Source organism: Panthera pardus, unplaced genomic scaffold (assembly GCF_024362965.1).
Source record: "Panthera pardus isolate Hobbes unplaced genomic scaffold, ASM2436296v1 HiC_scaffold_20, whole genome shotgun sequence".
Lineage (NCBI taxonomy): Eukaryota > Metazoa > Chordata > Mammalia > Carnivora > Felidae > Panthera > Panthera pardus.
Window position 1 is genome coordinate 71,648,347 of NW_026526766.1, and position 14,778 is coordinate 71,663,124.

Below are 14,778 nucleotides of genomic sequence, written 5' to 3' on the forward strand. Positions count from 1 at the left end.
GGAACTTTTTGGGTGACAGAAATAGTCTATATCTTCATTGTGGTGGTAGTTTCATTGGTATGCACATTTGTCAAAATCCATAAGACTGTACAGTTAGAATGGGTACATTTTATTATATGTATATTATATCTTATAAAATTTATTTGCAAAAAAGCTTAAATGCCTATAGGCCCAGATAAATAAGGTATGTTACTGAGGGAAGTATATGCTTAAATCATAATCTTTTTTTTAATGTTTAAATGTTTGAAATTTTTTTAAACGTTTACTCATTTTTTTTTTTAATTTTTTTAACGTTTATTTATTTTTGAGACAGAGAGAGACAGAGCATGAACGGGGGAGGGTCAGAGAGAGAGGGAGACACAGAATCTGAAGCAAGCTCCAGGCTCTGAGCTGTCAGCACAGAGCCCGACGCGGGGCTCGAACTCACGGACCGTGAGATCATGACCTGAGCTGAAGTCGGACGCTTAACCGACTGAGCCACCCAGGCACCCCAAATGTTTACTCATTTTTGAGAGAGAGAGAGAGAGAGAGAGAGCGAGCGAGCAGGGGCAGGGCAGAGAGAGAGGGAGACACAGAATCCGAAGCAGGCTCCAGGCTCTGAGCTGTCAGCACACAGCCGGATATGAGTCTGGAATCCACAAACCGCAAGATCATGACCTGAGCCAAAGTTGGCCACTTAAATGACTGAGCCACCCAGGAGCCCCTAAATCATAATCTTTAGGATGATAAATTTTGAACTTTTTTCTTCCAAAATGTAGAACTTTTTTCTTGCAATAATTGTTTTTGTTTTTGCTTTTATTAGAGATACTGGTATCAGAAACATTTTACTTTCCTCTTAATTACACTAAATGTAAGGTAAAAGTGCAAAAGTAATGCTAAACGCCAATTAACACCTGGCCTCAATTTATGAGTGCTGGGAACTGTGGCAAATTGGAGGTGGGTGAGCTGCTATAGGCCTGTCTAAAGTGGTGAGCTGCTATTGGCTCCAGGCAGTTGTTGCCATATAAGAATAAGGGTCTGGTCTTTGAAATTTTAAAGACAATCTCAAAATACATGTCATTTATGTGTAACCCTCCAAATTGTAAATGTTGGTAACTAAATAAAATACGAGGACCTGAGTGCTACCAGTTTGCAACCTCTGAGATATTTTCTAGAGATATCCTGGTATGTTTAGTAGGCAAATATGAACTGTTTATCATTTCACTTTTCTGAATATTTTCTTCTACTATTTAACCAGCCCTATCCTGACAACTTGGTAATGAGTTCTTGATACTATTACTGCTTTTTAGACTTCAGAATTAAACTATCATCATAATTCTATTGGATATCAAGGTGAATCATATGTTTTATTTTAACCTCAAAATAGTTACATATCATAATAAAGACTTTACTAGTCTTATAGATTTAATACATTATTCTGGAAATTTGAAGACCCCATAAAATCTTCCTCTCCTTTTTCTTTGTCTAGCAATCTGACTTAATCTCTTTTAAAATTATTCTTCTACCCTGAGTAATCATCTAGGCCTTAGGATAAACTGGTGTGCATTTCTTTCACATAGTCTATCTATCCTCCCTTCTACCAAAGCCCTCTGTCTTCTGTCTTTGAAACACCTCTTTGCTGATAACAATTCTTGCCCCAATTCCTATCTCCTTAGAGCAGTCTCCTAATACACACAATTTCTAAAATTCACTTTTAAATATATTATTTACTCTATAATAAACTAAAAGTGAGCTTTACCAACTTCTTTAAGATCTAAATTTAGTAACTATTGCACAAAGATTTAAAAATAATTCATAAATACTTCAAAAAAGTATAATTCAGATTAAGAATACTTCATTTACTATAGTGGCACATATAGCAACCAAAATACTTGAAAGATAGGTACTTACAAGACATTTTTTGCTGTCTTAAATTGTATAATTGTATAAGTAACTTAAAATGTTGAGTAAACTCTTTGGTAACAAAGGAAGATTATATATTGTTGAACACAGGTTACTACATATTATTGAATACCCAGAGTTCCCCTGTCAGATCAAAAAATAACAGTGCTGGTTTGTGTCTAAGCTGATGTAGACAAACATTGAGCTGGCAATTAATCACTTATAAAAAGAAACAAAGTCACTTTAATTGAAAATGGCTAGAAATTTAAAAACTGAGACTACAGAATTTTAGGACAGTAAATGATTTTAGGATGAGTTAGTCAAACTTCATTTTTTTTCAAGGAAGAAAGTGGGGCTTTGTGAAGCTCAAAGTTATAAATTCTGGCAGAGCCAGAGCTAATACTGAATGCTGGAATTTAGTTATATCTTCCCAATCACCTAATGGAAAGCCAGTATCAAACATTTTCTCATTCTGAATAATTCACACAAGTGACATTTACTATTATGTACTTACACTCAAATTGAAGTACTTTTGTAGGCAAAAATATCTCCATTTTAGTATCATCAGCAGATAGATCATCATGACACAAATATGTATTCAGATGTTCCAAAGTTTCTGTCTCCATTAGATTTAGTCCTTCTTTTTCCCACCACTCTGGGTTTACAGGATCAACTACAAGGCTTTCTTCTTCAATAGAAAATATCTTTTTCAAATCTGTAACTGAATATTGACTATTGGGCTCTTCAGTTCTTGGTACTTACAAAACAATAACAAACCAAACAACAAAAAGAGACAGTCCACAGAGAAAAAGAGATGAAAAACACAATAAATAGAACCACACTGAAAATTGCTTATGAAATAGATTTTCACACATTGGGGAAAAAAGTGAAAATTGAAGTTATAGCTAGCATTTTGTCTCAAGATGCTAATATTTGTAATACTCTAGCAGTTGAAGTTACATAAGGGATGTTTTTCAATCTATGGAAATATGAAGTTAAAATTATTCTAATATTTAGTAGGAGATAGAACCATTATTTTGACCATTTTAGTAATTCCTAAATTAATATATTTAATAAAATTTTGAAGAATTAAATTAATTTTGAAGAATTTAATTAATTAAATTAAATTTGAGATTCTAATTTATTATAACGAACCTAAACAAGAAGATATATTTGATCAGATTTCATGATGGCTATCATCTTATATATTGTGGCACAGAGATTTCTCCCTCATTACTTTAAACTAAATAGTGCAAATCATAATGTAGGAAGGAATCAAAGTAGCACAACTACTTAGTGTTATTATCTGCATTATAAGCATCTACCCAAAATTAAAATGAAAAATTTCGAAATCTTAATTTAGAACTGTGATTTTTATAATGACAGTAACAATAAAGAAATAACAAAACTGACAATACATTTCTACTGATTACACGTTTTCACCTTTACTTTTCGTTTAGCATTCAAAGTCAATTAATCTTTACCTGTAAGCAAAAATGGTTTCAAAGAGCTTTCTAACTGCCACACCATACGGTATTTGGTAGCCGATTCTTCAGCAGTAAGCAAACTACTGAAAAAGAAGAGTTAAAGCTTAATACATTGATAATATTGAGGCTTTTTGCATAAGAAAATTTAAGAAAGTTCTTTTTCTAAGTATTTTTTACATTCGAAAGCAGTGAAAAATTAACTCTGTAAGTGTGTAAAGCTAAGTAGAAAGTTCCATAAGCCAAATTTCAAATACTTGGTTTTCCTCCCCCTGGGAAGGTGTGGCAGTGTGTTACCTGAATTGCTCCTGCTTGCCTATAACTTACTCCTTCCTCTAGCTCCCTCAGTGGAACACTTCCAACTATGAAGTGTGCCAGCACCAACCTTATAAACCACCCCAAATAAAAATACAATTTAGGTAAAATTACTGTGTTTTCCATACAAAACAGTAGCTTTAACACAAGTTTTTACAAAATGGACTTGTCCCCAAGTCCATTTTAAACAAATTCTGGAGCCTCTGCTGGCTGAGAGTCAGAATTGTGAAATGAAAGAACAGTTCTGTCTGTTCTACCTTCTCAGGAAGGTAAAAGTTTAGTCCTAAAGTTTAGTTCAGGTCCTTCATTCTTGGTTTGTGTGTGAGTGAATGATTTATGTCTGTTTGCATGTTACAGGGTGCTAGGAGGAGAAAGGAAGAAATATGCATGACAATTAGTGTGTATCACAGTTTATCAGTAGCTATGAAGTTACTAGCCTTGATAGGGAAGATACCATTAATCCATAAACCCCTTAATCTATGGCTGCAAATCTCTTACTCCAAGGCAAAAATTGATGGTATTCTGTTTCTCTGTTCATACAAAACATATGTGAGCATGCTAATTATAAGTATTGCTAGTTGACAGTCCTGTGCAGTACAAAGCTAGGTTTTATGTCTAAGCTATCCAATTTACCCACATAATCCAAAAATTTAGCATGTGGTGGCAAAATGTGAGATTCTAGATAATTCTCGAACCTTACCAAGATCTCTTTGAAAACCAGACACCTCAGATTATTGGCAATTAATTTAAAATTTTTTAATGTTTATTTATTTTTGAGAGAGAGAGAGAATGAGTGGAGGAGGGACAGAGAGAGGGAGACACAGAATCCGAAGCAGGCTCCAGGCTCTGGGCTGTCAGCACAGAGCCCAATCGATGCAGGGCTCAAACTCACAAACCATGAGATCATGACCTGAGCTGAAGTTGAACGCTTAACCAACTAAGCAAGTAAAGTAAAGCAATTACTTTAAAGCAAAAGGAAGGCAAGTTAAGTCCATCAGGAGACCACAATATAAACAAATATTCTCACTTTTAATGGAACTTTCTGAAGACATGTCTGAATTTGATATATTGTTTGGTCATATATAAAAATATGTTCACAATTCAGTAATCAGTGTGGAAATAAAGTCTGATGCTACACAGACTTTTCTTTTTAGCTCCATAAAATCTAGCATAGAAGGGCGTTTGGATGGCTAGTTGGATAAGTGTCCAACTTTGGCTCAGGTTCATGATCTTGCGGTTTGTGGGTTCAAGCCCCACATCGGGCTCTGTGCTGACAACTTGGAACCTGGATCCTGCTTTGGATTCTGTGTGTGTATCTCTCTCTCTCTCTGGCCCTCTCCTGCTCGTACTCTATCTCTCAAAAATAAATAAACATTGAAAAAATTTTTTTAAAAATCTAGCATAGAGCTTGACATGTGGTAATCACTCAAAATATTTATTAACTGGGTTTATTTCCGCAAAAATGTGTTCTGAAATAAAAGTAATTGGGGACATAAAAGCAAGTTAAGAGCACAATAACACTACATATTATTTTTTCCTTCTGTTGTTTTTTTAATTTTAACTTTTTTCTTTGTTTTTAGATTCACAGTTGAGGTATAAATCTCTTTTGAATATAGGAATTTTAAGATTTTTATATTCATAAACCAAATGAAAGTGATTTATCTCTTGCTAATGAATGTAGCAGTGGTGAGACAACTTCTTTAAGTTGTTTCAAATGGCTCTAGAAACTTTGGGCTATTTATTTATTTATTTATTTATTTATTTAAAGGAAGAAGTGGTAAAACTTTATTTGCAAGATGTCATGATCTTATATGTTGAAAATCCTGAAGAATCCACTATAAAACTATTACAACTAATAAATGAGTTCTGCAGGATGGCAGGTATAGTACACGAGCAATATACTAAAGCCACTTGTATTTCTATATATTTGCAATGAACAATCTGACAATGAAATTTAGAAAACTATTTAACCTACAATACAACAAAATACTTAGGAGTAAATTTAACAAAAGAATTGTAAAACTTATATTTTGTAAACTACAAAAAATTATTGAATGTCCATAATAGACAAGTCTGTAGAGACAGAAAGTGGATTAGCGCTTGCCTAATGGTGAGGGTAAAGGTCTGGGAAATGTGAAATGACTGCTGATTGATACGGGTTTCTTTTTGGGGTGATAAAGTCTGGAATTAGATGGTTGGACAACTGTGAATATAGTAAAAGCCATTGAATTTTATACTTTAAATGGATAACATGCATGGTGTGTGAATTATGTTTGAGCAGCTAAAAAGGAGAGGATAAGGTAGTCAAAAATACTGACATGAAAAGATATCTGTAGCTTAACAACATAAAAGTAAGATATATTTCTAGTTAAATTTTTTCTCCCAAACACAACAGAGCTCAACTTGAAGCATTGCAAGTTTGTTTGCATTTTCTCTAGACTAGGTGGGTTCATGTTCTCCTTACAAACTCTTTGAAAACTGGAAACATTTGGCTAATTTAAAAAAGCCTTCTTTGTTCTAACTTTAGGGAAAGCATAAAACATAGGAAAGACTTAACTTTCATAAATTCTAATTAGACATTTGAGTTATAACAATTAGATATATAACTTGTATAATTAAAAGGAGTTTATTATAGTTAAGTAAATACTTTTAATATCAGATTGAAATTCAAGATTGTACTAATTTCTGCTAGTTTCTGTTTCTGATTGCCAATCTGCCTTAACAGATGGATTAGGGTATATGGAGTAAAAGAGCACTAAAAAAGACAGTTTACATCCTACAAATAAATATCTGCACCTCAGCAAAGGGAATGAAAGTATTTAAACAAATTATATGTAGTTTCTGTACTTGTTCAATGCTATTTTTTAGAGCTCATATCTGATATGGGCAGTTCTGGTTCATTGTAGAGTTCTGTGTATCACCAATTTATCCCCAAATGACACAATTCTTTGCCAAAACAAGGTAATTGGGATCCTCAATACCAGATGCCTCCATCTTGTGCTGTGACACCTTCCTAAGACCATTAATAGAAATCTTGAGTAGCTAGGGATGAGTTGCTCCCAAGTAACCCAACAGCAGTCTTCTCTGATGTATCAGTCAATCATAACTAGGAACTCAAAACTCAGTATAAGAACTCAAAACTCAATACTCAGCTCCCAAAGTGTCCATTCTGGGAACAATTCATCAGATATTTTTATACTTTCTTGTAATTTTCCTGAAAATATACTATTTTGGACTCGTCACTCATTAAGTTTCAGGATTACAGTGGGGAACAAAGGGACTCTACTGGTTATGCTCCTAGTTTTGTAACTAGCCTCAGCGCAGGGGAATGGATTCCAGGATAGCAGATTAATCTAATTTAGAAAATAAGTTACATATATGCCACATGGTAGAAGATAACAACCAAAGGTATCTAAGACTCCCCTGGAGGGCAAAAATGCTGGCTATTAAGCTATCTATACAATTTTGGCTCAAACTAGAATACAATGATCCAGCCCTACAATGTCAATTCTGAGATTACAGACTATACTGTGCAGAAACAATGGGGAATTGAACAGATTTGTGGATCAATACTTGGTTCTACATGTCTACTTCCCCCAACACCAATAGTACATTGGCAGGTAAACAAGGTCAGTGGACGTCATCTATTAGAGATGGGATGTGACCCCTAGTACTCCTAGAGGAGTAATTTGACAGCCAAATCTATGGAGGGACCCCTGTCCACACTGCCCTGTGGTCCTTGGCTATTCCTGGTCAGAAAGCTTTGAAAATCTCTTAAAAGGCCTCATAACAACCCTGAAAGGTATATACTATAAATATCCCAATGTTACAGATAAGGAAACTGAGGCACAGGGCAATTAAGGTCACAGAGCTAATAAGTGATACAGTCAGGCAATCTGACTCTAGTTCAGGGCTCTTGGCTGCTTATTATGGGCTGAATTATGACCAAAATTCATATACTGAAGCCTTAAGGCTCAGTACCTCAGAATGTGATTGTATTTGGAGACAGGGACTGTAAAGAGATAATTAAGTTAAAATGAGGTGGGTGGTTAAGATGGTTACTAATCCAATATGACTGATGTCCTTATAAGATTAGGAAATTAGGACAGACACAAACGGAGGAAAGACCATAAGAAGTTATCTAGAAGCCAAGGAAAGACATCTTAGAATGAATCCAACCCTGCTAATAAATATTTTTTAATGTTTATTTATTTTTAGTTAGAGGGAGAGAGAGAGAGAGGCAGAGAGAAAGGGAAAGAGAGAATCCCAAGCAAGCTCTGTACACTCAGCACAGAGCCCCAACACAGAGCTCAGTCCCATGACCTTGAGACCATGACCTGAATGGAAATCAAGAAACCGGCGTTTAACCAGCTGAGCCACCCAGGTGTCCCACAATTTGAGTTCTTTACTTACATTTTAGTAGGTAAAATGCAGTAAGTTCTTTACTTACATTTTTTCACTAGGGGAAAATGGAAATGTCTGAAGTCCTGTTAATGAAGTCATGGAAGAATGTTGGTTTGTTTGATATAGATGAGTTAGTGGCATTTCTAACTCAACTAGAATACATAAAAGTTTAAAAAATAACAAATTATATAAACCTTAAATAAAATTAAGTATAATTTAGAACTTTTTTTATAAATAACTATAATGTTGATCATTCTGTTATAATAAAAATTTTCAAAAATAATTTTTCAGTAAAAAGACATTTGGGTTACTTGAAATACAAAATGATAGTTTTAAATTTCCATATAAGGAATTACACATTTATCTCATGGTATCTCAACTGTGATAGTGGTGATTTAAAAAAATACACTGACAACTAAACTTTATTGAGTTTACAGTAGGAAATAAACTCTAAGAGTCTTATATGTAATAACGCTTTTAATTCTGAAACTTATGTTGTCAGTACTACAGAGACAGTACTACTTTTATCTCCATACGAAATATTGGTGACGTTAAGTAAATAGTATTAATGGAGACTAATACTTTACCTTAATAAAACTAGAGTCTAGGTGGCCCAACACAGAGTTACAGATTTATAGGGTGGGCTTGAGAAACTGAAATTCATTTATTCATAAGTAGTCGGTGTGTTTCTATCACTTTCATAAACAAAGCATTAAACTTCCAAAATGTAACTAAATAACAGTACCATCAACATAGTTAAGAAGCAACACAATTTGGCATTACAGTGGAACAAAAGATGATTCAGAGTCCAAATCTGGTAGGATAATAATAATAAAAATGATAGGACTGTTTTGGGTGATTAAAAAGTCAAATTTACAAAAGTATAACAAGGGTCAGCAAGATTACTAACACTGAGATAAAATATAAAATTTTATTTACCGAACTATAATATTATAAGATTTCTGATCTTAATATTAATGCTATTTCCTCCATTCTTCCTCAATCTTTTAGTTCTCTCTGTATATTATTCAGTTTTGATGCCAGAAGGATAGAGTTAATTATCATAACAAATGTAAATGGATAGATAAGAGAAAAAAAAAACTTGGATTGCAATAATCAAGTTTTAAATGTGAAAACGGTCTCATAGTAGACCTTATATGTGAATGTATTGTACTTTTACATCACATAGAGGTAATCTCTGATAAACTCAATGATTTATTCAAAATTTCTACCTGGTTGATTGTACTCCGGTTCACCATAGCTTTGAATGGCCAAAATCTCTGTGGAGCTGCATTTTATATCCTCAATGCCAATTCCATGCTTGGTAGTAAGATCTGAAAAGGAAGAAAGTTTACTATCAGCATAACTATTACATCAGTTTTTTGGTAATCTTTTTCATTCCACTGTGGCAATGACTCTGTTTTACTTAGTATACCAAAAGAGCCAACTGAAGGCTGGGAGTGTAACACTTCAGTAAAGTCACTTGTCCTTTACATTAGCATTCATAGATTTTGTCCTCCTAACAAGCCAGCGGGCCACTCTGCAGTTTTAAGCTCTACTATGTTTTCAAGTTCTGGTATGAATTTGATCAACTTTCTTAGACTGACTTTTCATTCCTTTGCTTTGACTTGTAGATTGATCAGTAATTCACTTGATTTAGCCTTGTCTGCAAGGATTCCTTTAAGTCTGTGATCTATTAATGGCAAGCATCCCTGTCCTTAATGGACATCATAAATCTCCCTTTCCTCCTCTGTAATATTATACATCTTTGATGATTTCAACTGGAATTAAATAAAAAGGTAGTTAAATATTTGGGCTTAAATTGTCATTAGAAAGAATTCAACAATATTTACTAAATCTAACTGGGATAAAAACATCTACATTTTAGGTTATGATTCTCCCAGTCATCTGATTCCATGAGTCATAACCTCACTCTGTGCTTCTCCTTATATAACTAAACTCAGCATAAGAGTTGTTACTACTTTGTCATTATTTATAAGAAAACAATTTTAAAAAATTAGAATAAGCCATAGGTGATTTAGCTTTATTTGTGTAATTATCTTGACATGGTTAATTTCAGAGAGGTTTTAAGTTTGCAAGTATACAAAGAGAAAGACAATGAGAAAAGAATCTCATCAACAATAATTCTAAGATTCCACCATGTAAACTATAGACACTTCAAAAATCTGGAGGTTCAGAAAACAGTTTAATCAACACATTTTTACAACAAACGTTATTAAGTAGTTTTACAAGTAATATACTTTTAAATTTATTCTCACCTCTTTTGAAAAGCTTTTCATTTTCATCTACATAATTTATTATTTCTGGCATTAAGTTTAATGATTCCTTTAGTTTGGTGAGTGATGGAATATCAACTTCTTGTTTGAGGCTTGTAGGTATTAAGAATTCACACTCAAGCAAAATTGATGGCTGAAATAGTTATATGTAAAACAAGTTTTTAGGGAGATTTTCCAGATAAATATTTCTGGATTCATAAACAGATATATATATATATAATTTATATTAAATTTATATAATTTTATAACTTTAACTGGTGTACCAAATTTGATTTCTTTATTTACTTATAAAGTTTATTTATTTTGAGAGACAGCATCTTCACATAAGTGGAGGAGGGGCAGAGAGAGAGGGAGAGAGAGAATCCCAAGCAGGCTCTGCACTGTCAGTTCAGAGCCCAATGCAGGGCTCAACCTCACAGTGACATCATGACCTGAGCCAAAATCAAGAGTTGGACACTTAACCAACTGAGCCACCCAGGCACCCCTAATTGGTATACCAAATTTTAAACTAAACATTCAAAATTTTTAATGTTATGCAAATACTTTAAAAAAACAGAGGTATACTAGCCAAAAATGTATTATAAGCAATGTTCTCAGTAATGTCTTTTATGGCTACTGATTACACTGGTGATATACAATATCCCCAGATGCAGAAATATCTTCTTTTGGGTTAATAACAAATTTTAAAAATTCTATGTTAAAAGCAGTAACTGCAGCAGATCAGAGATGGTGATTGGGGAGAAGTAAAAAGGGTAAATGAAATGGAATGGATCTTCACTGCACTTCATTAAATACACTTCTCTTTCATTCCTACAGAACTGGATTCTATGTGCATAATTCTCAGAGCTAATGGGTGAGGAAGAGGGGGACTAGAGAAAGGGGATAATAAGTGAATTAATATTTTCACCATGTGTCTTAAAATTTTTAATTGTAAGGAAACCCTTTAAATGCCTTAAGATATGGATATATCTATCTCCTTTGAATGTTTTAAGCCCCAAATATAAAATAGTTTTAGTTGTCTCAAAAAAATGTTTAAAGTAATTTTATAAATGCATCTAATCTATGTGGGCCTAGTTTTTGAGTTTGCTATGCTGCAAAAAGTTATTTGTACTCTCAATTGCTAAAATTCTTTGTACTAATACCATAATAACAATTTTGTGTGCTATTGGAACTGTATGCTAAAAAAGAGGGGGTGCTTTTGAGAAATTTGATCTTTTTTTTTTTAAAGTTATTTTGAGAATGAAAGAGAAAGAGAGAGTGAGCAGGGGAGGGGCAGAGAGAGAGGGAGTGAGAATCCCAAGCAGACTCCATGCTGTCAGCATAGAGCCTGCTATGGAGCTCAGACTCAGGAACCATGAGATCATGACTTGAGCCGAAATCAAGAGTCAGGAACTTAACCGATTCAGCCACCCAGGTGCCCCAAAATTTGATCTTTAATATGAAAGATGCTATCTTCCTTATTAACCATTGGCAGCTCCTAAAATGAAGTCTCAGACTATATTTATTCTTACTATTTCAGTGAGATCACTTCTCTTACATAGTGTGTGCTGTTTTGTGTTTAACTCATAAATCAAATTCAACAATTATAGCTTGTCTCCATTTTGTAAATTAGAACATGGCCACCTAATGTCTTATACCAGGTATATTTATTAAAATCATTAAGAAGGTTTTTAAATTCACTATACCTGGGCTGCAAAACAGATGAGTTTAATCAGCATATATCTGAGTAGGACCTAGGCTTCAGTATTTTATTAAAACTATCCAAGTAATTCCAATGTGTGGCTAAAGTTTAGAACCACTATCTTAAATTTGACTCCACTATTAATATATTCAACTCATTGCCAAATCTTTTAAACTTGACAGTAGTAGATGGTCAATGTATTAAAATTTATAAAAGTGTGCTTTACTAACTTTTACAAAAATACTACTGAAAGCAAGTATTACAGTTTCATTTAAACCTACTGTATCTTCTAGTTTTTCGTGACAAAAGTTTTCTTTATCCATGTAAAAATCTTCTTTCACAAAATTTTTCAAATCTCCTTGAAAAGAGAAAGATTCCCTTAACAAAAAATGAAACATTAAGTTAGTGTTTACTAAAAGCAAGGTACATACTAAATGTAGTCAATCAAACTACACAATGATTAAAACTGGAGTTGAGGTAAAGCAATGATAAAATATTGATAACATCTAGACTTGTGAGCACATGAAGAATATTTTTACCTTTATTTTTCTTTTTTAGAGGGAGAAAGCTCACAGAAGTGGGGGAGGGGCAGAGGAAGAGAGAGAGAGAATGTTACCCAGGCTCCACGCTCAGCACAGAGCCCAACTTGGGGCTTGATTCAATGACCCTGGGATCATGATCTAAGCTAAAAATCAAGAGTTGGATGCTTAACCGACTGAGCCACCCAGGTGCCCAGAATATTTTCTCCTTTAAAAAATATTTACAACCATAAAATACCTAGGAATAAATCTAACCAAAGAGGTGAAAAATCTATATACTGAAAACTACAGAAAGCTTATGAAAGAAACTGAAGACGACACAAAAAAATGGAAAAACATTCCATGCTCCTGGATAGGAAGAACAAATATTGTTAAAATGTCAATACCACCCAAAGCAATCTACATATTCAATGCAATACTTATCAAAATAACACCAGCATTCTTCACAGCCAGACCAACCAATCCTAAAATTTGTATGGAACCAGAAAAGACCCCGAATAGCCAAAGCAATCTTGAAAAAGAAAACCAGGAGAAAAGCACGAGGCATCACAATCCTGGACTTCAAACTGTATTACATAGCTGTAATCATCAAGACAGTATGGTACTGGCACAAAAACAGACACTCAGATCAATGGGACAGAATAGAGAACCCAGAAATGGACCAAGAAACTAATGGCCAACTAATTTTTGACAAAGCAGGAAAGAATATCGAATGGAATAAAGACAGTCTCTTCAGCAAAGTGATGCTGGGAAAACTGGACAGCGACATGCAGAAAAATGAACCTGGGCCACTTTCTTACACCATACACAAAAATAAACTCAAAATGGATGAAAGACGTAAATGTAAGACAGGAAGCCATCAAAATCCTCAAGGAGAAAGCAGGCAAAAACCTCTTTGACCTTGTCTGCAGCAACTTCTTACTCAACACCTCTTCAGAGGCCAGGGAAACAAAAGCAAAAGAACTACTGAGACCTCATCAAAATAAAAAACATCTGGGGTGCCTGGGTAGCTCAGTTGATTGAGTGTCTCACTTCAGCTCAGGTCATGATCTCGCCGTCCATGAGTTCGGGCCCTGCATCGGGCTCTGTGCTGACAGCTCAGAGCCTGGAGCCTGTTTCAGATTCTGTGTCTCCCTCTCTCTCTGCCCCTCCCCTGCTCATGCTCTGTCTATCTCTGAAAAATGAATAAACCTTAAAAAAAATAAAAATTATAAAAAATAGGGGCGCCTGAGTGGCTCAGTAGATTAAGCATCTGACTTTGGCTCAGGTCATGATCTCATGGTTCATGAGTTCAAGCCCCACATCGGGCTCTGTGCTGACAGCTCAGAGCTTGGAGCCTGCTTCAGGTTCTGTGTCTCCCTCTCTCTCTGCCTCTCCCCCCTCACACTCTTTTTCTCTCAAAAAAAAACATAAATCTACATACACACATACATACATACATAAAAAGCTTTTGCACAGCGAAGGAAACAATCAGCAAAACTAAAAGGCAGCTGACAGAATGGGAAAAGATATTTGCAAACGACATATCATATAAAGGGTTAGTATCCAAAATCTATAAAGAACTCATCAAACTCAACACCCAAAAAAACAAATAATCCAGTGAAGAAATGGGCAAAAGACATGAATAGATACTTCTCCAAAGAAGACAACCAGATGGCCAACTGACACATGAAAAAATACTCAACATCACTCATCATCAGGGAAATACAAATCAAAACCACAATGAGATACCACCTCACACCTGTCAGAATGGCTAACATTAACAACTCAGGCAACAACAGATGTTAGCGAGGATGTGGAAAGAGAGGATCTCTTTTGCACTGCTGGTGGGAATGCAAACTGGTGCAGCCACTCTGGAAAACAGTATGGAGGTTCCTCAAAAAATTAAAAATAGAACTACCTTATGACCCAGCAACTACACTACTAGGTATTTATCCAAGGGACACAGGAATGCTGTTTTGAAGGGGCACATGCACCCCAATGTTTATAGCAGCACTATCAACAATAGTCAAAGTATGGAAAGAGCCCAAATGTCCATCGATGGATGAATGAATAAAGAAGATGTGGTATATAGATATACAATGGAGTATTACTTGGCAATCAAAAAGACTGAAAATTTTCCATTTGCTACTACATGGATGGAACTAGAGGGTATTATGCCAAGCAAAATTGGTCAG

General features: G+C 34.6%; 1 protein-coding gene across 2 annotated transcripts in view; it reads right to left on the minus strand.

Annotated features, from left to right (window-relative positions):
• SHOC1 (shortage in chiasmata 1) overlaps nt 1-14,778 on the minus strand; it is an 84,831-nt gene that overhangs the window by 42,367 nt on the left and 27,686 nt on the right. For both annotated transcript variants that reach the window (XM_019454203.2, XM_053908177.1), the window contains exons 7-12: nt 12,344-12,440; nt 10,364-10,514; nt 9,317-9,418; nt 8,131-8,236; nt 3,366-3,451; nt 2,396-2,638 (exon numbers count right to left, since the gene is read on the minus strand). In XM_019454203.2, the coding sequence (XP_019309748.2) occupies nt 2,396-2,638; nt 3,366-3,451; nt 8,131-8,236; nt 9,317-9,418; nt 10,364-10,514; nt 12,344-12,440 (785 nt within the window). The remainder of the gene's footprint in view (nt 1-2,395; nt 2,639-3,365; nt 3,452-8,130; nt 8,237-9,316; nt 9,419-10,363; nt 10,515-12,343; nt 12,441-14,778) is intronic.